Source organism: Benincasa hispida, chromosome 7 (assembly GCF_027475165.1).
Source record: "Benincasa hispida cultivar pf3 chromosome 7, pf3_genome.v1.1, whole genome shotgun sequence".
Classification (NCBI taxonomy): Eukaryota; Viridiplantae; Streptophyta; class Magnoliopsida; order Cucurbitales; family Cucurbitaceae; genus Benincasa; species Benincasa hispida.
Window position 1 is genome coordinate 54,359,266 of NC_143484.1, and position 26,130 is coordinate 54,385,395.

At 36.6% G+C, this 26,130-nt stretch overlaps 1 protein-coding gene across 1 annotated transcript; it reads right to left on the reverse strand.

Moving 5' to 3' along the window:
• Positions 1-11,315: 11,315 nt before the first annotated feature.
• On the reverse strand, positions 11,316-13,686 carry LOC150035251 (uncharacterized). Its single transcript, XM_090315287.1, has 6 exons — positions 13,549-13,686; positions 13,198-13,404; positions 12,928-13,083; positions 12,240-12,314; positions 11,993-12,148; positions 11,316-11,636 (listed from the first exon to the last, which is right to left on the reverse strand). The coding sequence occupies exons 1-6, from the start codon at positions 13,684-13,686 to the stop codon at positions 11,316-11,318; spliced, it is 1,053 nt and encodes a 350-aa protein (XP_090171413.1).
• Positions 13,687-26,130: the final 12,444 nt, after the last annotated feature.

Below are 26,130 nucleotides of genomic sequence, written 5' to 3' on the forward strand. Positions count from 1 at the left end.
TTCAAGATGAAGCTAACTTGACTGGCCTCATCAATGACAGACCTATTAATTTCAACCACGTTAAAGTGGACCATCATATTGAGACCATGTTCTCGAAAAGATGCCTCCTCTTGCATATGAGCATTGAAGATGAATTTAAGAGCATTATACCTGAGTTATGTAGATGATTGTCCAAACATTCCCTACAAGGACTCCATGACTCATGGGCAGTGAGAATGGGCTCATGCTTCTTGGCCAAGACTTCAAAAGGCTTGCCAAGATATATGCTCATGCCTTTTCATTTGCCCGTACCTAATACTTGTATGCCTCCCAAACGTTTCGACAAGCATTTTGAGCTGGTACTGGAGAACATTCCTCCACTATGACAAATTTTAGGCCATCGATTATGAAAACTATATCGATCGTGTTTTTCCAGGTGATGTAATTATCACATGTTAACTTATCAGTTGCGAGATGTTTAATGAAGCGGAAGTCATTTTGAAATTTGATGAAAATACAATTTATTTATATTAATATTCATGCATTACCTAGTTAAAAAAAAAAAAAACCAATCAAATTTAGCAAAAAACTTCATGCACCTTATGTGACATCTATTTTGAAATGATGTTTCAGTGAGATAGGGTAAAAGCCACCATAGGGTGATCAAGTACCCCTACACTAAAATGAGACCATCTCAACCAATATACAGAACAACTCCTTATACCTGTAAATATCAGTTTGAAAGAACTCGATTTACAAGAGATCCATGAGCGGAAGCGGATCATCCAAATTCCATTTTGATTGGAAACGAACTTTTACAGCAAACATACAGATTATGTATCTTAACAAAAATTGCATCATGCTTTTGAACAAGAAATAGAGTTCAAAGATTATACCTTTGAAGAATACTTCTTGACGTAAATCCCTCGAACTATCATGAATTCCTCGAGCAGTCACGAACTCCTCGAACATCAACAAAACTTGAACTAAAAAGGAAGAACACGACCACGTGGTATCCTCAGTATTCTCAGGGTGAGAACCCAGGAGATGTAGGCTCTGACTATTTTGGTTAGGAGGGAGTTTGTGAGTTTGGAGGAGGAAGACGATTGAAGAAGAACACACTATCGTATAGCAAGATTCTTTAATCGTGTAATGTAAAGATTCCTATCGTATAGGCTCTCAATCTATCGTATATCTTGTTGTGGAAAAAATATAATCTTATTTTATTTATTCATTTATCATAAAAAACCAACTAATCTCCCAATAAGGTGGTTAGAGAAAAAATGGATTAATTATCCAAATTATTAATAATATAAATAAATATGATAACCAACTTATCATATCATATTTATAACCTATAGTTTTAATATTGCATCATATATAATATAAGCTATAGTTTTTTTTCTCTATCTCATGGCATTTAGTATAAATCATATTTATATTAAATTTAACAACTATGAATCTCATTCATAGAAAATATATTTGAATCACATTCAAATATTCATTCCTCCAATTAAACTATAATTTATCAAATACATTATGTCAATTATATCATATATAATTGAATCAATTTAATTATATTATATATAATTAAATTACCTCTTATTAATTTGAATAATTCAAATTAACTCAAAAACTGATTCTCAACTAAATCCTTTTGAGCTACCAAGAGAACCTTATGAACCTATAGCTTGAAGCTCCAACGGTATGTAAATAATTAATTAAACTCTATAATTACATTATCCACCATCCGTTGACTGTCGGGTATTCCACTAAAGACCGACAACTGCACTCTTCGCACTACAGATATATTTCTGTGTCCATTGGATATAACCAATCAACAATATGATGACCTTTCACAAATTACTCATATGTACAACTGGGTCAAATTACCGTTTTGTCCCTGTAGTTACATCTAACTCCTTTAAGTACCACTGGTTTCTCTAATGAACAATAGATCATAGTCCACTAAACACCTCTCAGACCAAGAGAGGGTGTGGCGTCACATTGTTCAAGACCCAGAATTAGCCCTTAATGAAGTAATTAATCTACTTACCTCTACTTCGGGGAAGGAGTGAATTCCATCTTGTGTAGTTGAGCTCCCAGCTCCCCAATCAGACAAATCCCCAAAATGGTAGGCTTGTTGAGTCGACGATCTGGCCACTCTCACCCATACAAATCAAAGGACCACCTTCATAAGCAGGAGTTCACAACTCACTCAGGATTAAGGTCATATTATCTATGGTCATCCTAGTAAAATGAAGTCTCTATTATGAACGGTGTTATATAATGAGACTAAGCATTTTGTGGTCCGATCTTATACAAACTCCTTTATATAGAATATCCTCGCTCACATGTCTAATACCTGAATGATCAGGATCAGATCATTTGTAGCACTTTACAACATTTGTAACATCTACAAAGTGGGTCATACTCGTAGTGTCACCAGGATAAGGTACCCAACCTTATTCATATACTACAGACCATTTAGGTTATCACTTTAACATGATCCACCTATATGTCTCCACATACATGTTTAAGTTACAATGATAACTTTGGATGTTAGTTTATTGATTTGTGGTTAATACAACTAAAATACCACATAGTTCATAAACATAGTGAATAAAATATCATATATTATAAATCACTTACAAGTTTGTTCATACAAGATTTACAAACTATAGAACCCTACAAGATTTAGGGCATCAACACCCAACACAATCATAATTGTTCGTTCTAGAAATTGTTACCTAGCTTCATATTTTCTTATAATTGTAACCCCTCATTTTATATTATAGAGTTTTCCCCAATGAGCCAACCGTATGGAAAAATCGACTGGGGCAAAAACTAAAGCAACCCTATCCATTTATGGAGTTTGAGTAAAGAGTCATGCAAATGCCATCCGTAGGGGGACATAAACAAAAGTGCCTTGAGGCTGAGCTGAAAATTTACTATAAAATGATAAGAGAGACCGTGGGATGTGTTGACACACGTCACTCCAACTTACTATAAACACTCTTTCCATTCACCTTGGTATTAACCTATACAAATACCATCTATAGAAAGATGCAAGCAAAGGTGCCTTGAGACCGAGCATAGATCTCACGGTGTGAACTTTAAGGGAGAAACGTGAAAAGAAAAAATAAAGTATTATATACCCCATTTTTCTCACATTGAGTATTTTACCTGGTATTAATTTGACTTAGAAAAATACGACTAATTTTTTTTTCTAAGTGATTGTTTAAATTTACTCAAGAGTAACACTTACTTTGGATAGTTAAACAATTTTGATTAATGTTCATTAAAATTTTTAATAACAATTGCATGCCTGTAGCAAATCTATCTAATTCACCTTCCAAGTCAGTTTCCATGTAGGGATGTTCCATTTCCGTCAACTTAAATATCCCAGCTTAGACAAAACTAGCCTTAAATAAAGGCCTCTTATAGATACACTTATACAAATTTAATCTTTTAATTAAAATGAATTTAGTCCTATTAAAACGATTAAAAGATTAAACTAATTTCTAATCTCATTAGAAATATTGTGATCTTAGGTCTATATGAATCATATTTTAAAACTATTTTAAAAAATAATTTTAACCTAAGTTTGCATGCAATTTTGAATTATTGATTTTAAATACTAATTTCATTTAATTATAACGGTTAAGAAATGAAACAAATTAAAATCATACATTGCATTGAATGACATACTTAATAGAATTATAAAATTTATAAAATTATCTAAAGTAGTGTCATGCTTCATGCAATTCCCCTTTCATTATTTAACTTACATAACTATTATATACTAAAGTAATAAAATAATAAAATAACATTCATACATACATCCAACTATATATTATAACTCTTATAATATAAATGATACATGACAATGTTATTATGCATGTAAATATATACTATAAAACTTATATTATATGATGCATGAGCATGTTATAAAATAAATCATGCAACTATATATTATAAAATTTATAATATAAATGATGCATGAATAATGCATAACCTATGGTGGGATTTTACTATATGACATACATTATGATATATATAATTAAAATTAAACCATACATCAAATGCATAATTTAAACAACAATTTTTGGATCGGGATTACACTCCTAATCCATTAATTAAATTACTATAACTTTTATATTAATCTAGTTAATAGAAAAACTAACTAGTACATTAAATAATAGCTGAACCAGTTCAAAACAGGTGAATTGGACCTTGAATTACGTGTATTGGATCGTCTAAAACCCGAACCTCCTACGAACCAGATTGCTAAACTGTCAAACTTCATGAATTATTCATGAATCACGTGATGCTTTCGTCTCGGAGCATTACAACACTATGGAAAAAATTTTCCGTCCGCCTCATCGCAGTGTTGCAATGCCACTGTATAGTCACCTATAATACAGTCGCAAAATCCATCGATTTTTCTCTGATTTGGGCCTCATTTTCATTAAAAAAAATGTTGAGAATAGCACAAACGACTCAATACAATGAATTACAGCCTCGATAATTAGAAATTATGCCCAAAACACTTGGCCCTTACAAATCAAATTTGTAAAGAAAGCAGTATATCTAAAACCTAATCCCAAAACATCCAAAATTGCTTAAATAAACATTCATCCATTCATCGACATGAATAAGAACAGAATTCTACCCACCATAACCTGTAAATTAATTCTGAAAAAAAAATGTTGGGACCAAGAATGCCAATCTAATTCCAATTGAGGGAATCGTGAGGTCTACTGCAGAAGCGAGATCGTTCCCAATTTTGACATTTTACAGAATTAAAAATACAAAGAGACTAATTATGCATAAACATAGAATTTACAACATGCTAAAACAAAAGAGGAAGAAGGATTATAAATTGACTTACTGTTGAAAAAAACCAAAGTCTTCACGTATTTCCTCTTCAAATGGTCACGAACAAAAACGACAACCCAACTTGGACACGACCAAAAGAAAATCTTCTGTATTCTTTGAGGGGTGAGAATTACAGGTGTGGGCTCTGTATATTTTGGGAAGTGGAAACAATAATTGAGAGAAAGGTGAGAGATTTGAGAAAACACACACACAAACACCCTCTGTGATAACCTCTCTGTTAAAAGGATGAAAAAGAAGATGAAGATCTATAACTTCTCCTCACTCCACACGTCTGATTAGAGATAAAAAAAGGGGGAGAGAGTTATAACTCCTTCCTTAATTCAAAAGTTAATTTAAAATAATTTAATAAATAATAAATTATTTAATATATATATATATATATATATATATATACACACACACATATATATACATATATATACATATATATATATGTGTGTGTGTGTGTGTGTATATATATATGATAAAAATCTTATCATATAGTATATACTAAACTATATGTAATATCAAATATAACATATAACCTATAGTTTTAATGTTGTATCAAATACAATATAATCTATCGGTTGTATTTCTCTCAATAATGCATGGTATTTAATATAAATCAAATTTATATTAAATTTGAATCCAATTCACGTAATTAATACTTGAATCATATTCAAATATTTAATTCATCTCATCATAATATATCAAATACATTATATTAATTATATCACACATATAATTAATTTAAATTAATTATGTCACATATAATAAATTCCCTCAGTTAATTTGAACAATTCAAATTAATCCAAAATTTCCTTATGGACTTATAGATTGAAGCTCCAATGGTACTTGAATAACTAATTAAACTCCTTTAATTAAATTATTCAACATCCAATAACTGTCAATCACTCCACTAAAGACCGATAACTGCACTCTTCGCACTACAAATATATTTCTTTGTCCATTGGATATAATTTATCAACAGTGTGATGACCCTTCACAAATTGTTTGTAGGTACAGTTGGGCCAAAATTACTATTATTGCCCCTGTAGTTACATCTAATTTCTTAAGTACTATTGATCCCTCTAATGAATAATAAGTCGTAGCCCAACTATGACCAAACCCATCTCGGGTCAAGAGAGAGTGTGGCACCACATTGTTCAAGCCCCGGAATTAGCCATTAAGGGAGCAATTTATCTACTTACTTTGACATTAGGGAGGGATTGGATTTCGTCTTGTGTAGCTGTGTTCCCAACTCCCCAATCAGACGAATTCCCAAAATGGTAAGCTTATTAAGTCAACAATCTAACCACTCTCACCCATACAAATCAAATGATCGCCTTCATAGGCAGGAGTTCACAACTAACTTAGGATTCAGGTCATGCCACCTATGGTCATCCTGGTGAAATGTAAACCTCTATTATTAACGGTGTTATATAATGAGACTATTCATTTCATGGTCCGTCTTATACAAACCCTTTTGTATAGTACACCTCTGCTCACATGTCTCTACGTGAATGACCAGGATCAGATCATTTGTAGCACTTTACAACAATTGTATCATTTACAAAGTAACCCTATTCGTAGTGTCACCAGAATAAGATACCCAACCTTATCCATCTACTACAGACCATTTAGGTTATCACTTAAACATGATCCACCTATATGTCTCTACATACATGTTTAAGCTACAAAAGATAACCTCAGATATTAGTTTATTGGTTTTGTGGATTAATGCTATTAAATGTCGAATAAAATACCTCAGATTTTATTAAATAAATAAAGCGTTTGTACATTACAATTACAAACTATAAGACCCATGAGATTTAAGACATCAACCCCAACACGTGTATCCTATAAGGATTAAATGCTTAGCTTCATACATAAGCATATAGTCTATCGTTCTCCATAGATACTCGTGAAGAAAATTTTCAAAAAAGATCCTTTGAGCGGAAGCAAAGATCGACCCAAATTCCGTTTTTCATTGAATATGAGTTTTATAGTAAATAAGAACAAGATATGTATTTTCTTAAATTATAGAATGCTTCAAAAAAGTATCACTGATCCCTCTAATGAACAATAAGTCATAATCCAACTATGACCAAGTCTCTCTCGGGCCAAGAGAGGGTATAGCCACTATGTTCAAGACTCGGAATCAACCCTTAAGGGAGCGATTTATCTATTTGCCCATGCATCGGGGAAGGAGTAAATTCCATCTTGTATAGTTGTGTTCCCAACTCCCTCGTCAGACGAATCCCCAAAATGGGTGGCTTATTAAGTTAGCAATCTGGCCTATCTCACCCATACAAATGAAAGGATTGCCTTCATGAGCAGGAGTTCGCAACTCACTCAGGATTTAGGTTATGTCACCTACGGTCATCCTAGTGAAATGTAAGTCTTTATTATTAACGGTGTTATATAAAGAGACTAATAATTTTGTGGTCCGATCTTATACAAACTCTTTGTATAGGATCTCCCCGCTCATATGTCTTCACATGAATGATCAAGATCAGATCATTTGTACCATTTTACAACAATTGTAACACCTACAAAGCAGGTCGTATCCGTAGTGTCACCAAGATAAGGTACCCAACCTTATCCATCTATTACAGACTGTTTAAGTTATTATTTAAACAAGATCCACTTGTATGTCTTTACACAACCTTATCCACTTGTATGAAATAACCTCAGATTTTAGATAAAATAACACTTATTTTATTAACAACAATATGTGTATACAATATTTACGAACTACGAGGATACAAGGAGATTTAGGACACCAATCCCAACAACTTGAAGATTGTTTTGACTATTATCTAGTAATCTAATCCTAGATTGGATTGATATCTACTTACAACCCCTATTGCATAACAAATGTCAAGTATGGTACATAACATTACATACACAATGTTGCCAACAGCCGATGCATAGGGAATCTGTCTCATTTCCTCAACCTTTTGAGGAGACTTAGGGCACTATTTCTTAGACAATATAATTCCATGCCAGAAAGGTAATAAACTTTTCTTGGAATCGTGCATAGAATATCTGACAAGCATCTTGTCAATATATGATGCCTGAGACAGGGCCAACGTATTGTTCTTACGATCACAACGATCTGGATTCTTAGAAAAAACTACGACCAAATCTTTCATTTGAAACTGTGCGGCTAGCTATTTCTTTACATCTGTCAGTAATCTTACATCATTCCTAATGAGTAGAATATCATCCACATACAACACAAGGAAAACTACTGAATTGTTGATGATGTTCTTATAAACACAAGCTCATTAACATTTTGATCAAAGTCATAAGATTTGATCACAGTATCAATCTTATATTCCAAGATCGAGATACTCGTTTCAATCCATAAATGGACCGATTAAGCTTGAAAACTTTTTTCTCTTGACCTTGCTCAATGAATCCATCTGATTGATTCATGTAGATGGTTTCTTCAAGATTACCATTCAAAAAGGTAGTCTTGACGTTCATTTTCCATATCCTATAGTCATAGTATTTGATAATAGACAAGAGAATTCTAAAAGACTTTAACATGATAATAGGTGAGAAAGTTTCTCCATAGTCCACTTATCACACCCCCTTCTAGTTTACCTCTAAAACCGGAAGAGGATATGATGGCAACAGTTACCAACCTAGGTGCAAACACTTACTGCCTAACTTAAATAAACCTGCTTAAACCTAAATATGTAATGACTTGGCACAAAAACACATCCATGAAATTAAATAGTGCAAGTCTTAAATACAGTTCCAAAAATAGACATATGTTCAACGAAAATAAGAGGACCAAAATAACATATGTCCCAACAGAAAATAAATTCCACAAGTCCCTGACTTCTTTCCAAATGTGTGTACATCAAAACAAGTTTAACCTAAGCTTCTTTCTAAGGTCACCAAACATTGGGTGGCAAGCTCTAGTAGATTCAATCGCGAGGGAACTGACCGCTACCTGGAAAAGGGAAAACATTTGAAAACTGTGAGCTGGTTGCCCAGTGAGTTACACATAGAAATACATTTCTTCTTAAACCTTTTATATGCTTTAATGTGAAATAAACGACATGTTGGAAAATAACCTCAAGCAACTTGCATCGTAACATACATTAATCATAGCGTTATAATCGATCATGCTAGCAAACCTTAGTTGAGTACGAGCATTCATAGCTCAAGCTCCCAACATCCATTCAAGGCCGTGAGACCTATACTTCGGTCTCTTAATGAAGACTGTGGCCAGGAGACCCATACTTCGGTCTCTCATAAAGAACTACCTACGTGCACGTGGATTATACTAAGTACCATCAACACCTTAGGTACTTCCTTAGATACCTTCTATACCTTCGGTACCCGGTACATTAGAAACATAACATCCATGGGAAATTCTAGTATCATTATCAGTCATAGGCATGCTTTACAATTAATAACATGTAGTTACATTTCTTTTCATACATTCTTAACATACGGTAGGATTAACAAAACACATTTAAAATACAAATATAACTTTAGTTGCTTGGAAAACCATGAACATTAGCATGAAATTCATTTGAACTGCATGTCCCTTTTGTGGACATATTTGAAAGCATTTAGTCACTCACAAATCCTTGGACTTGGTTCTTTCTAAGATTTTTAGGCCTCTCCAATAGACGTAGTTCCTACATATAAAAGAATAGAGTTTAGTTGCTACTTGGACTCCCTTTTGAGACTACTCTTTTAACCAAGCTCATAATTGGCAACGTAAATAACTTGATAACTAGAACCCATTTCATGAAAGTTTCTTCTCCAAACATGTTTGGAATTTCATTACCAATGTTACCTCAAAGTTTCAATGTGAAACTTTTTGTGGTTTGACATGGGCCCTCGAATCTTTCTCGATAGCCCTAACCGCAACTTCCTGCTTGAGTAAAGATTCTAGGGTTACTTCCTAAAATATATAACTCGAATGATAGACCTTTTCCTGCCAAGGTTCCTTTACAAACTTACTTGGAAATGTGTCTACAAGAATATCTTAAAGTTTCAGCTCGAAAATCTAAGTGGTTCGGTCTAGATCTATGTTTCTTTGGCAAGTGCCCGCAAATGCCTGAAAATGAATCTTCGACTCTTTCTTCCTTCTTCGACCTTATTTTCGGTGAGATCTCCCTTCCAAAGGCTCGATTTCAACAACTAAACTCGAAGAGCTTTCCAATGGTACCATGTTTGTCTGGTTTGCTCGAGTAAAACGTTAAAAAATCGAGCCCTTGAAGTTTTCTTCCTTTTTATACTACTGTCTAGCTCTTCACCTGAATCTCCTTAAGCCACCTCACCCATTAATGGAGATCAAAGGCCGAGATTAAGCCATCTGTCCAGATAACTAAAAGAGAAGTCTAAAACTGGGGGTTTAAATTTGAGTGTTTCAAGCAGCTCATTTCTCAATTGGGAAACTCGATGGGGAGATTTCCTTACTCGACAGACAATTTCAGGACTCTTTGTCAAATACTCAATGGGAGGACTCGCTACTCGATGGGGAACTCGACGTTGGGAGCTTGCTTGACATGCGCCCTTACTCAATGCTCGAACTCGACACACGAGCCTTCCTTGCTCACCCTCGACACTCGCCTCCATCCTCGCTCACATATACTCGACACTCGGCAGCATCTAATCGACGCTCGACCTTTCTCGATCATTTATACTTGATGCTCGCCTTCTTCCTCGCTCTCTTATTCTCGATGCTCTCCTGGTGCTTGCTCGATGTTTAAGCATCCTTCAGTACGATCAATACTTAGCCAAAATTTCCCTTGTCAAGCTAGAATGATATGAACGAGAGCTAAGCTTCCTTATTTAACCATTTTCTCGAGCTTCAAACTCATCTTTTACTTTAGGATGTACAAATTCAATCTAACTTAGATAGTTAACCCAACATTTTAACTTAACAGTAAACATAGTTATAAAAGGGAAAAGTAAGGTGTGGATCTTACAACTTGCCACCCTTAAAAGAAATTTCGTCCTCGAAATTTACCTATATAAATTAGTGGAAGAGTTGAGGATACTTATTCTGTACTTGCTCCTCGGACTCCCAGGTTGCCTCTTCAACCCCATGATTATTCCACAATACCTTCACTAAAGGTATAGTTTTGTTCTTGAGCACCTGTTCTTTCTTGTCTAAGATCTGAATTGGATCTTCGTCATATGACATATTTTCCCTGAGCTGAATTGGTTAATCCACCAGTACATGTGTAGTCAGGTACATACTTCCTCAACATTGAAACATGGAACACGTTGTGAATATGTGTTAGCTCCAGAGGTAACTATAACTTATATGTTGTCAGGCTTACTCGTTCTATAATCTCGTAAGGTCCGATGTAGTGGGGAGTCAGTTTCCCTTTCCTTCCAAACCTGAGTAGTCCTTTCCATTGGGATAACTGGAGGAGTACTTGGTCTCTAACCTCAAATTCTAGATATCTCCTTCACTTATCAGCGTAACTCTTCTGCCTGTCTCGCGCTGTCTTCAAAGTTTCCCTGATAAGCTTCACAGTATCTGCCATTTGTTGCATTAATTCTGAACCCAACGGTTTCCATTCTCCAACTTCATTCCAACATACTAAGGTTTTGCATTGTCTGCCATATAATGCTTCGTACGAGGCCATGCCTATGCTCGAGTGATAACTGTTATTATACGCAAACTCAACCAATGGCAGTTGTGCATCCCAACTTCCTTTAAACTGCAAGACACATGTTCTTAGCATGTCCTCTAGTGTTTGTATTGTCTGCTCGGACTGACCATCCGTCTGTGGATGAAAAGTAGTACTAAAATGTAGTTTGGTACCCAAGGCCTTCTACAAACTAGGTCAGAACTTTAAGGTAAACCTCGGATCCCGATCTGATACTATCGATACTAGAGCTCCAAATTGGCTAACTATCTTATCCATGTACATTTTAGCCAGCTGGTCCAAGGTAAGGGTAACTCTCACTGATAGAAATTTGGCCACCTTGGTTAGCCTGTCAACTATTATCTAAATTCCATCATACTCCGAGGGCGTACTAGGAAATCTAAACAAGAAATCCATCATGACATGGTCCCACTTCCATTTTGGCACCGTGAGCAAGTTGAGTAATCCTATGGGTCTTGTCTCTCGGTTTTAACCTGTTGACAAATTAGGCATCGGTCTATGAATTCAGATATTTCTTTCTTCATTCCAGGCCACCAATACGATCTCCTCAAGATTCTATACATTTTGGTGCTTCCTGGATGCATGGCATAAACCGAACTTTGTGCCTCTTCTAAAATGGCCTGCTTAAGCTGCAACATATTCGGTACACATAATCTACCTTCCTACAATAAGGCACTATCTGCCCCTCACTTGGAAATTCGTTCTCAGTCCCTTACTTGCCTCCTCTGCTATCTTTTGGAGGTTAAGATCCTTCAACTGTTCACGTACGATTTCATCCACTAGGGTGGGTCGTACCTAGAATGAGGCCAACAATTCACCTATCCGTTCCACTGCTAAATTCACTATGGAATTCCTGAATTCTTGAATCAACATCCCTCTTATTGAACAAACAGTAGCTTTAGACCCATTCGACTTCTTGTTTAAGGCATCAGCCACTACATTGGCCTTACCAGGGTGATACTCAATCGATTAGTCATAGTCTTTAATCAACTTGATCCATCTCATTTGCCTCAAATTTAGTTCTTTCTGATCAAATATGTACTTTAAACTCTTATGATCCGTGAAAATATGGCAACCTCCCCAAACAGATAATGTCTCTAAAGCTTTAGGGGCAACACAATTGCCACTAACTCCAAGTCATGAGTGGGATGGTTAGCCTCATACTTCTTTAGCTATCGAGAAGCATAGGCTACCACCTTTCCATTTTGCATCAACACACAACCTAGTCCTTATGGGGATGCATCATAGTAAATCAAAAACTCCTCACCGGGAGTGGGCAACATAAGTATGGGCGTTGTAACTAGCCTTTGCTTCAACTCCTGGAAGCTCTATTCACAATCCAAAGTCCAATCAAACTTTACATCCTTATTGGTTAGACTTGTCAGTGGGAAGGCTATCTTCGAGAAACCTTCCATGAAGCGCCTGTAGTAACCTGCCATGCCAGGCCCAAAAAGCTACGTACCTCAAACAAATTGCTTGGTTTTTCCCAATTTACTACGACTTCTATCTTTAGGGGGTCTACACTAACCCCAGCCGCAGAAACTACATGCCCCGGAAATGCTACCTGATCAAGCCAAAAGTCAGATTTGCTGAACTTGGCGTACAACTACTTCTCTCGCAGTGTCTGCAATACTATTCTTAGATGGTTAGCATGCTTCTCCTTGTTACCTGAGTATACCAGGATATCATCAATGAAGACTATGACGAACTGGTCGAGATAAGGGTGAAAAATTCTATTCATCAAATCCAAAAACACGACCGGAGCATTCGTTAAGCCAAAAGGCATCAACAGGAACTCAAAATGGCCATACTGGGTCCTGAATGCAGTCTTAGGGACATCCGTCTCCTTCACCTTCAACTGGTGGTACCTTGGTCTCAGATCTACCTTTGAAAATATTGTAGCTCCCTTCAACTAATCAATACATAGTCTGAAGGGCCCATCCTTCTTCTTTACAAATAGAACTGGGGCTCCTTAGGGTGACATGCTGGGTATAACATAACTCTTAACAACTAATTCCTGTAACTGCACCTTTAGTTCCTTCAATTTCGTTGGTGCCATTCTATTTGAAGCTTGCAATATAGGGGTCATGCCTGGAATTAAGTCAATGGAAAATTCTACTTCCCTATCAGGTGGCAAGCCTGACAGCTCTTTAGGAAAAACATCCATGAACTTCAAACTACTAGTATGTCTTCTGGTTTCAATTTTTCATCCGAGGAGACCACCACATGAGCTAGATACGCTTCACATCCTTTTCTTATCAATTTCATGGCCTTTACTGCTGAGATAAGGCTACCCAAAGTTAGCCCCTTACATCCTACAAGAACTACTTCCTACTTCCAGAGTCTCCTAAAGGTCACTTCCCTTTTATAGCAATCAACAATAGCATGGTACTTACCCAGGAAGTCCATTCCAAGAATTACGTCCAACTCTAGAAAGTCTAAGGGAATTAGGACCACACAGAGATCTTGACCTTCGATCATCACGTCACAACTTTTATACCAATCACTTACTACTACTACATCTCTCATAGGAGTAGAGATAAACAAGTCCTCTAAGATACCATTAGGTAACCTATCTAAATACGATGCAACATGCTAGATACAAAGGAATGTGTGGCATTGGGATCAATTAAAACATAAACAGACTGATTACATAATGTCACATTACCAGTCACTACATTTGGGGCTTCCGCGACTTCTTGGTGAATAACTGCGTACACACGTCCTTGTTACTGGGGTCGTTCTGCCATACACTTCAGCTTTGCACCACTTGTTCCCTCTCTCCTATTTCCAGCACCCCTCGACTGGTTCACTGTTTGAGAGGTCACCTGTTGTATTGGTTGGACCCCTCGAGTTAACTGGGGGCACTCTCTCTTAAAATGACTTATTTGCCCGCACTGAAAGTAAACTCCACTTTTATTGTAGCATGCCCCGAAATGTATCTTACCACAGCTCTGACACAAGGGTTTCCAGTCTGTACTGGTGACTGACTCGCCTGAACATGCTTCACTAGGTCAACTAGTCGCACTAGCCAAGGATTGAGGTCTTCTCCTCTTAGACCTCTGCCAATTCATGCTCTTAGACCTATTCATACCTAACTAGCTTGAAGCTGGGGGTTGAAAACCCCTGTCCCTAAGCCCACAGACAACGCTTGGTCCTTCTGTGCTTGCTCATCCTCTGCCAAACTCTGCTCCACCCGAATGGCGATCTCCACCAACTGGTTAAAGGCTATCCAGTTAGCGGTAGAAGTCACTGGAGTTCTAATTTCTTTTCTCAAACTATTCTCGAACCTCCTACATTGGTTCTTCTCTTCCGCTATAATGGGAAGAGCATACTGAGATAGTTTGGTAAATTTCTGCTCATGCTCAGCCATGGTCAAAGTTCCTTGCACCAACTTAAGGAACTCATCTCTTTTCACATCTCAAAAAGTGCTAGGGTAATACTTGTTCTAAAAATCTTCCTGAATTCAGGCCACAACAAGGCGCTTGAGCTATTCCGCCTAGCAGATACTATCTTCCACCACTTTTTTTTCCCCTTTTTGCAACAGAAATATAGCCAACCCGACTTTGCAGTCTTCCTGGCAGTTCATCACATTGAAGCATTTTTCTATTTGGTCAAACCATACTTATGCTTCTATAGGATCAGCCGTTCCCTCAAAGGTCGTAACCCCAAGGGCTCAGAGCCTTTCAATGTCGTACTTCTTTTCCGGGTCAGCCTGTACCATACTTACACTGGCCGCCAACCTTTGGGTGATTTTTTCGAACACCCTGTCCTCCAACTGAGGATCTATTCTGACCGAGGGAGTGCTCGACTCTCCCTCAGATGTCGCCCTGATTTATAGGTTCTTGGGTCTTTCTCTTGCTCGCTCTTGAGTTCCTCTCGACCTTAGGTTTACGGTCGGTAGGGTCAGTGTTCCCACTCTACCTGCCACCTCTTCTCGACATCTTTACCTAATTGATAGTACACATATTAGGGATTTTAACCACTGAGACTTGAACATATGCATGAACTCTCCCTCATTCCTAAAACCTTATGATCTGATACCAACTTGTCACACCCCTTCCCATTTTACCCTCTAAAACTGGAAGAGGATATGACGGCAACAATTACCGACCTAGGTGCCAGCACTTACTGCCTAACTTAAATGAACCTACTTGAACCTGAATATGCAATGACTTGACACAAAACACATCCATGAAATTAAACAATGCAACTCTTAAATACAGTTCCAAAAACAGACATATGTCCAACGAAAATAAGATGACCAAAATAACATGTGTCCCAAAAGAAAATGAGTTCCACAAGTCCCAACTCCTTTCCAAATGTGTGTACATCAAAACAAGTTTAATCTAACCTTCTTTATAAGGTCACAAAACATTGGGTGGCAAGCTGCATTGGATTCAACTGCGAGGGAACTGATTGCTACCTGGAAAAGGGAAAACATTTGAAAACTGTGAGCTGGTTACCTAGTGAGTGACACATAGAAATACATTTCTTCTCAAACTTTTTATATGCTTTAATGTGAAATAAATGACATGCTGGAAAATAACCTCAAGCAACTTGCATCGTCACATACATTAATCATAGCGTTATAATCTATCATGCTAGCAAACCTTAATTGAGAATGAACATTCATAGCTCAAGCTCCCAATATCCATTCAAGGCCGCGAGACCCATATTTCGGTCCCTTAATGAAAATTGTGGTCAGGAGACCCATACTTCGGTCTCTTATAAAGAACTACCTACGAGTACATGGAGTATTCTAAGTATCGTCAACACCTTAGGTACTTCCTCAGATACCTTAGATACCTTTGGTGCCTGTACATTAGAATCATAACATCCATGGGAAATTCTAGCATCATTATTAGTCACATGCATGCTTCACAATTAATAACATGTAATTGCATTTCTTTTCGTACATTCTTAATATACACTAGGATTAACAAAACTCATTTAAAATACAAATATAACTTTAATTGCTTGGAAAAACCATGAACATTAGCATGAAATTCATTTGAACCGCATGTCCCTTTTGTGGATATACTTGAAAACATTTAGTCATTCACAAATCATTGGGCTTGGTTCTTCCTAAGCTGTGTAGGCCTCTCCAATGGACATTGTTCCTACACATAAAAGAATAGAGTTTAGTTGCTACTTGGCATCCCTTTTGAGACTACTCTTTTAACTTAGCTCATACTTGGCAATGGATTGCCCAATCGTCCAATATTTTCCATATTCAAACTCTAACGTAAATAACTTGAAAACTAGAACCCATTTCATGAAATTTCCTTCTCCAAACATGTTTGGAATTTTGTTTTCAATGTTACCTCAAAGTTTTAGTGCGAAAATTCTTGTGGTTTAACCTAGGCCCTCAAATCTTTCCTAATAGCCCTAACCACAACTTCCTACTTAAGTAAAGATTCTAGGGTTACTTCCCAAAATATATAACTCAAACCAGAGACCTTTTCCTACCAAGGTTCCTTTACAAACTTACTTGGAAATGTGTTTACGAGAATACCTTAAAGTTTCAGCTCGAAAATCCAAGCGGTTCGGTCTAGATTTATGTTTCTTTGGCGAGTGCCTGAAAATGCCCTAAAATGAACCTTCGAGCCTTTCTTCCTTCTCTGGCCTTCTTTCCGGCGAGTTCTTCCTTCCAAGGGCTCCATTTCAGTAACTAGACTCAAAGAGATTTTCAATGGTACCAAGTTTGTCTGTTTTTCTCGAGTAAAACGTCAAAAAATGAGCCCTTGAATTTCTCTTCCTTTTTATACTACTGTCCAGCCCTTCACCTGAATCTCCTTAAGCCATCTCACCCATTAAGGGAGATCAAGGGCCGAGATTAGGCCATCTGTCCAGATAACTAAAAAAGAAGTCTAAAACTGAGCATTTAAATCTGAGTGTTTCGAGTAACTCATTTCTCACTGTGAAAAGTAAATAGGGTGATGTTTTTACTCGATGGGTGCTCGCTACTCGACGCTCGAACTCGACACAGAAGCCTTCTTCGCTCACCTTCGACATTCACCTCCTTCCTCGCTCACATATACTCGACATTTGATAACATCTTCTTGATGCTCGACCCTTCTCGATCACTTATACTCGATGCTCAACTCCTTCCTCGCTCTCTTATACTCGATGCTCGCCTAGCGCTTACTCGATGTTCAAGCATCCTTCAGTATGATCAACACTTAGAGAAAATTTCCCTTGTCAAGCTAGGATTATGTGAACGAAAGCTAAGCTTCCTTACTTAACCATTTTCTCCAGCTTCAAACTCATCTTTTACTTAGGGATTTCCAAATCCAATCTAACTTAGATACTTAACCCAACATTTTGCTTAACTTAATAGTAAACATAGTTATTAAAGGGAAAAGTAAGGTGTGGGTCTTACACCACTTCCTCAACCTAGGTATAACCCTTTGCCACTAGTCTAGCTTTAAAGGTTTGTACCTTTCCATCTACACCATTTTCTCTCTTGTAGATCCATTTGCAACCTATAGGTTTTACCCTATCAGGTTGATCTACAAGCCCCCAGGCAGAATTGAAGTACATATACTCAATTTCTTGATTCATGGCTTTAATTCTTTCATCCTTGTCAACATCTTCCATTACTTTATTGTAAGATAATGGATCCTCAACCCCATCATCAGGTATGATGTTTTAGACTTCTGTTAAACCCATGTAGTGAACAGGTGGGTTCATAACCCACCCACTACATTGAAGAATTCTCAACTCTTGAGATGGATGTGAATGGCTAGATAAACTGACATTTACAACTCTTGTTGATGTACTAGCCTCTTCAACAACCTTTGTTGAAGTCTTAATAGTCTCATTAGAAATTTCACTTAACACTATTTTGCTTCGTGGTTTATGGTCCCTCATGTGGTCCTCTTTAAAAAGGTAGCATTTGTTGATACAAATGAAGGAACTCTTAACGAAGAGAATCCATGAGCGCATTCGTATCTTTTCGATTTCACCGTGATCGAAATACAACATATACATTTTAACATACAGTTATGTAAATTCACACGAATTAAACGCATGCTTCGAACAATAAAATACTAGGGAAAGAGTTATCATACCAATTGAAGACCCTCTTCAAGTTTGGAACCCTTACGCAACGAAAGACCTCCACCCGTACTCTATTGCCCAGCATACAAGTCGGTTGCAGTAGTACAGTTGTCTACGCGAACAGTCACGAACAAGTGAACAGTAACAAGGATGACACCACCAGAATGGAGCCTTTGATATTCTCGGAGTGAGAATCCAAAGAGTGGTCTTTGGTGAATTTGGTAGAGGTTGGAGAAAGAGCAAATCGTGTAGACGATAAGTAAGTGGGAGAGAAAAGAAGCTATCGTATAGCTAAGTGCTTATCGTTTAGAAGAAGCTACACGATCGTGTAGGTTTTACTAAGCGATCGTTTAGTAAATGGTAGATGATCATTTAGAAAACGCGGCACACTATGCGATCGTTTAGGGACTAGTGTGCGATCGTTTAGGCGATGAGCGATTATCGTATAGCTCTCAAACTATGCGATCGTAACGTTTTCACACAATGCCAATTTTTTCGAACTCTTACAAAATGAAACAAATTTTCATTTTATTCTTCGATTACAATAACCGACTTCGGCTGCTCACACTAACGCACGTCCGAGAGAAGTTTTAGGCCAATTATCATATAATTAACCAATTTAATAATTAATGAATATAATCATATTATATTCTTACCCTATAGTTTGATATCACATATCTACTATAGTAATTTCTCCTCTACTTGATATAAATCATATTTATATCTAAATTCCTTCAAAATAATGTATCTTATACATTTAGTCAATTATATCATATATAATTAACCAGTCTAATCATATCATATATAATCGAACTCCCTCTTTTTAATTTGAACATTTCAAACTGATCCAAACACTGATTCTCGACTTTATCCAAGCTACCCAGGGGACCTAATGGATATGTGGCTCAAAGCTCCGTCCGTGAATAGCTGACTAAACTCTTTAGCCACGAGATCCACCATCCGTTAATTGTCAGGCATTCCACTAAAGACTGACAGCTGAACTCTTCTTACCATAGATATATATCTGTGCCCATTGGATATAACGAATCATGAGTACGATGACCCTTCACAGATGCTCATAAGTGCAGCTGGGCCAATTTACCGTTTTGTCCCTATAGTTACATCTCACTCCTTAGGTACCACTGATTCCTTTAATGAACAATACAACATAGTCCAACTATATGTGAACACCTCTCGGGATAAGAGAAGGTGTGTCACACCACTCGTTCAAGCCCTGGAATCAGCCCTTAAGGGAGCTATCTATCTACTTACCCCTACTTCAAGGAAGAAGTGAATTCCATCTTGTGTAGTTGAGTTCCCAGCTCCCAAATCAGACGAATCCTCAAAATGGTAGGTTTGAATAGGCGACTTGGCCACTCGCACCCATATAAATCAAAGAAGCGCCCTCAATGGCAGGAGTTCTCAACTCACTCAGGATTGAGGTTATGTTACCTGTGGTCATCCTAGTGAAGTGAAGTCTATGTCATGAACGGTGTTATATAACGAGACGTTAAAATTTTGTGGTCAGGTCTTATAGAAACTCTTTGTATAGGATACCCTCGCTCGCATGTCCTCAACACGAATGATCAGGATCAGACCATCTGTGACAAGTCACAACACTTGTGACCATTCCACAAAGCGGGTCGCATCCGTAGCGTTACATGAATAAGGTTTCCTTCCTATATCCATATACTACAGACCATTTTGGTTATCACTCAAGATAGATCCACTTGTATGTCACCACATACATGCTTAAGTTACATACAGATAACCAGGGATTTTATGTTTATTGGTTTGTGGTAAAGAAAATAAAACACATAACTGAGCAAAAAACAAGATGTGAAGTAAATATCATATATTATACAACACAAGCGTTCGTACAAATTGTTTACCAACTATAGGACACGAGACTTTAGGGCATCAATCTTAACAACAAACACGTTATTTCTCATTTGGATCAAAGAAGTTCCCACCTGTCGTTTCCTTGGGGTAACCCACAAATAGGCATACTTTTGAACAAGATGAAGAAACTATGAAGTTCCATAGGGGAGGCGGGGATCAGCCTAATTTTAATTTCACAGAACACAGTATTACAGAACAAACAATTATACATACAATGGAAAAATTTACAGCATGGATTAAAAGGAAAAAGGGAGAAGAAATTATATTATCTTTGATGAATAAAAAAACTTCACAAAATCCCCTTATCCACGAATGATCATGAACAAGAAAACCTCGAACCAGTCACGAACACTTCGTGAGGGCATTACCATAAGAATTTCCTTTGTATTCTCTATAGGAGATGAGAATAACAGGAGATGTGGGCTCTTGTTTATTTTGGGAAGAGGAGAATGACTTTTTGAGAGAAAAAATCTTTTGTGAGAGTGAAGAAAATTCCAGAGAGAATTCACTTGGAAGACTTTGTGAAGAAGATGATGGAACAAAAAAAAAATGATTCTTCGTAAAACCAGTCCCACCAACTTCCCATTCTCTACGTGGGATCAAAAGAGAATTAAGGGGGGAAGTTATTCCCTCCCTTTAAATTTTAAATTAAATTAAATTAAATTAATTTTAATTTAAATAAATGTTATATATATATATATGTTATATCATATATAACACATAACCTATAGTTTTATATTGTATCAAATACAATATAACCTATAGTTTTAGTTCTCTCATTAATTTATGGTATTTAATATAAATCACATTTATACTAAATTTAATTATATGAATCCAATCCATATAATTAATATTTGAATCATATTTAAATATTTATTTCCTCTCAATAAAATTTATATTATAATGTATCAAATACATTATATTAATTATATCACATATAATTAATTCCATCAATTAGTTTAAACAATTCAAATTAATCCAAAATTAATTCTCGATAATCTTTGTTGGGCTACATAGGAGACCTTATGGACCTGTAGATTGAAGCTCCAATGTACTTGGATAATTAATTAAACTCTTTAATTAAATTACCCAACATCCATTAATTGTCGGTCACTCCATTAAAGACCGACAACTGCACTCTTCACACCATAGATATATTTCTGTGTCCATTGGATATAACCAATCAATGTTACGATAACCCTTCCTAAATTGCTTGTAAGTACAGTTGGGCAAAAATTAGCATTTTGCCCCTATAATTACATCTAACTCCTTAAGTATCACTGATCTCAATGAACAATAAATCATAGTCCAACTATGACCAAACCCCTCTCGGGCCAAAAGAGGGTGTGGCACCACATTGTTCAAGCCCCAGAATCAGCCTTTAAGGAAACAATTTATCTACTTACCCAAATATAAATGAATGAGTGAATTTTGTCTTGTGTAATTGTGTTCCCAGTTCTCTAATGAGACGAATCTCTAAAATGGTAAGCTTATTGAGTTTGTAATCTCACCACTCTCACCCATACAAATCAAAGGACCGCATCCATAGGCAACAGTTCACAACTCACTCAGGATTTAAGTCGTCTCACCTATAGTCATCGTGGTTCGATCTTATACAAACTCCTTTGTATAAAACACCCCTGCTCACATGTCTCTACATGAATGATCAGGATCAGATCATTTGTATCACTTTACAACAATTGTAACATCTATAAAGCAGGCCATATTGGTAGTGTCACAAGGATAAGGTACCCAACCTTATTCAGCTACTACAGACCATTTGGGTTATCACTTAAACATGATTCATTTGTATGTCTCTATATACATATTTAAGCTACAGATGATAACCATGGATGTTAGTTTATAGGTTTGTGGGTTAATGCTACTAAATGTTGAATAAAACATCTTATATTTTATTAAATAAATAAATTATTTGTATATTACAATTACAAACTATCGGACCTACGGGATTTAGGGCATCAATCGCAACAAGAGGTTCCAACCTTTTAGAATTTGTCATTATTACATGTCTCAGACATCCCCAAATTCTGAAGTATTGTAAACTACCTTTACAACCTCTTCAAAGCTCATATGATGTTTCTAAAACACTCTTTGAGGGAATATTGTCCAAAATATAAACAATAGTCTCTACTGCATATCCCCAAAACGAGTCAGGAAGTTGAGTGTAGCGCATCATATATTAAGTCATGTCTAACAAGGTTCTATTTCTCCTTTCCAATACACCATTCTGTTGAGGTGTACTAGGGGCTGAGAGTTGAAATGTTATTCCATGCTCTATCGTATAGTCCTGGATTCTTAGGTCTATATACTCTCTACCACAATCAGATCGAAGTTTTTTTTATCTTTTTATCTAACAAGTTTTCAACCTTAGTCTTATACCCTTTGAACTTTTCAAGGGCTTTAAACTTGTGTTGCATTAGGTAAAGATGCCCATATCTCGAATAATCAACTATGAAAGAGATTCAATATTTGTACCTTCCTCTTGCTTTTACATTCATCGGACCATACAAATCTGAATGTATAAGCTCCAAGGTCTCTTTAGCTCTATAACCTTTTCCAGTAAAAAAGGCATTTTGTCATTTTTCCTTCAAGGCATGACTCACATACAGATAAAGAGTTTTCTTTTAAACAATTTAGAAGTCCACCTTTTACCAATCTCTCAATCCTATTGAGATGAATGTGACCTAATCTTAGATGCCAAAGGTGGGTATTTTCTTTAAGAGAAATTATTTATCTTTTGGTAGTTGTTGACATTTTGAACATTTTAGTATTTAGGATAACCTTTGTAATTAATGTCCTCAGTACATACAAGTTTCCATTCTTGAAGATAAACACTTTATTTTCTGAAAAGGAAAGAGAATACTTTTGTTCAATCAAACAAGAAACAAAGAATAAATTTCCCTTGATATTAGGAACAACATATACGTCATCTAATAACATATATTGCTTCTTGTTCAATATTAACTTGAGCCTGCTTGTGGAACAACTGAAATGACTTGTCCAGTATCGATTTGAAGAGTCATCTCCCTAGCTTCCAATTGTCTCTAGGTGCTAAAATTGTCATACCCACTCTTGAGCTCACCTCTTGAACCCGAAAGGAGGCATGAGGACAAAAAATACAGTTCTTTTGTGATATCTATTGCCCATCTTACAACTCGCCTTAACTCAACTTAATCAAAGACAAATAGAATTAATTTATTGTTTCTATTTAACATAAATTATAGTTTTAGGGGATTTACAACATTTACCCAACCCCAAATTTACAACTACTATATAAACATTTAACTCTCGTCTTCTCACAGCAACCTGGACTCTTCTGCTACCTCAAAGGAAAATATAAAAGAAAAGAGTGAGCTAGAAGCCTAGTGAGTGGTAAACAACTTATAGAGTCTCTTTCAACCCTTTAGAGACAAATAGCTCAATCAGCATATCCACATAGTGAGATTACTTCTCAAACCTCAAGCTTGAAAGGTCATTCTCTGCTCTACTTACACAGACGGTAGTTGGTTAAACATATCTCTTTCATTACTACTATGTACATATAGATCCACCTCTTATGCGCTCAGAAGCTAGGCTCGTCGGTCCTCTAACCATCCCATATGAGGTTCCTTTCACAGACTCAGGAACTGGGTTCTTATGACCCCCGGACCATCCCGTGAGGTTCCGCCATAGGCTCAGAAATTAGGTCTTCTAACCCCCTGACCATCCCGTGAGGTTCCGCCACAGGCTCAGGAACTAGGTCTTCTAACCCCCTGACCATCCTAGGCCACATATTCTCATCATTGTTTAAGCTACTCATACATCTATATATGCATAGAATTTATATTGATATGCACAAGACCTTAAAAGAATACAACTCACAGTTTGTTAGTAGGGATTGCCCTTCTTCTTCAAGTTCCTTGGTTTCCCCTGGTTCCTTCTAGAATCCCAGGCCTACACTAGCTCAATGTTGGCTTAGAGTCTCATGTTTAAAGCTAAAATAACTTAGAGTACCTTATTGGCTCTAAATTAGTTTACTAACTCCTACTGATATGAAATTAGGTCTCTAAACACTTTGGGATAGCAGTTGGACATAAGGCAGGCCTTCCCTAAAGAGTTGGTCATAAGGAAGGCCTTCCTTAACACTTTGGCCATATGTTGAACTCCTCCAAGGTTCTCCATCATCTCCTATACTATGAGTTCAACTCTAATTCCATAGCATAGTTTGGACACTTAGCCAAATTTTTTACTCCAAACTCCTATGCCCTCCAACGCTTAGAATTTTTTGTTCCTCCAAGGCATAGTTTAGTTACTTAGTTAAACTCTTCCCTTCCAAAGCTTGAACTCCGAGCTCTTCTCTCCACCTAAGGAAATCCTATGAGGGCTCGAGTGTTACAAAAACCCTGAGTGGAAGAACATACGTGGTTAGTGGCTCCTGAATCAATTATACAGACATAATCTTCATTCTCTACTAAACATATTTCCAAGACAAGAAAATTAGATTTATTATCAATGGATTTCTTCCTTTTAAGAAGAGAAGTGGGATCAACTTCACCCCTTACTATAAACTCCAAGTTTTATCCCAAAAGTCGGACCTCTTTGATAAATTTCATTTGAGTTGGCAACCTTTGCTTCCTCTTTTAGTCCCTTGACGTTCAATGTGGACTAGCATTCATATAGGGAGCTGACATTACTGGTTTCATCAAAATCAACCCTATTTAGCTTGAATAATTCTTGCACTGATTGCATGATCTGAAGTGCAGTAACCATGCTCTCAAATATTTTGGCTAATACATTAGGTCCGCTTACTATCGAGTCTTTTCATTGTCCTTCGTCCACTTTTCATATGCATCACGAACACTTCGTGTTGCATCAGGGGTTGGGACTGGAGGACATTCCGTAGTTAGGACGAACTTAAGGACGTCAACCACAAAAATAGTTTTAAGTGAATCTTTCCAAGTTGTATAATTAGTTTGGTCAAAATTAAAGAGGCTAATAATAAAAGAACTAAACTTGACATATTGCTGAAATGAAACAAATTGATCTACATTACATTTTAGCACAACTCTTACATATCCAATCAATTTAGCAAAATTTTAATGAACCTTATTTAACATCTAAATTTTGCAATGATGCTTCAGTGGTATAGGATAAAAGCCACCAAAGGGTGGTCAGTCACCCCTTTGAAAGGATTGAAATTCCCCATAGCGGAAACAATTGAATGCATCGGTATCTAAATTCATTTTACAGAACATATAAAATATAAAGTAATGGAAAGCATTGATAAAAATTATTATTTTAAGTATGCTACTACTGTGAAAATGGAGAAGAGGGATTAAGCAATCACATACCTGTTGAAGATCAAATTTTCACATTCCTCTCCAAATTGCGTCTTCTTCTATCGATCTCACGAACACTACAATTGGACACTGATAACTGGTAGGAATACAAGTCATTATAGCTCAAATAAGTAAAACAATGAAAGAATGTGATGGCAAAATAAGCACTATCCTTTCCGAAAGTGCTAAACTGATAGGAATTGCGATCGCAAGCGCTCATCGCATAAAAACGGTTAATTTACTTATTTTGTGCAGGAAAATTGCGATGGTGTAAGGGAAATTGCGATCTAAAGGAACAAGGCGGC

Bases quoted from the DNA above. Each gene is read 5' to 3' on its own strand.
- LOC150035251 (XM_090315287.1), bottom strand. From the start codon at position 13,686: ATGGATGTTTTTCCTAAAGAGCTGTCAGGCTTGCCACCTGATAGGGAA. The intron at 13,405-13,548 runs GTGCAGTTACAG...ATATTTTCAAAG, and splicing joins CGAAATTGAAGGAACTAAAG to GTAGATCTGAGACCAAGGTA. The intron at 11,637-11,992 runs GTTAAAACCGAG...TTTCATCCACAG, and splicing joins GATGCCTAATTTGTCAACAG to ACGGATGGTCAGTCCGAGCA.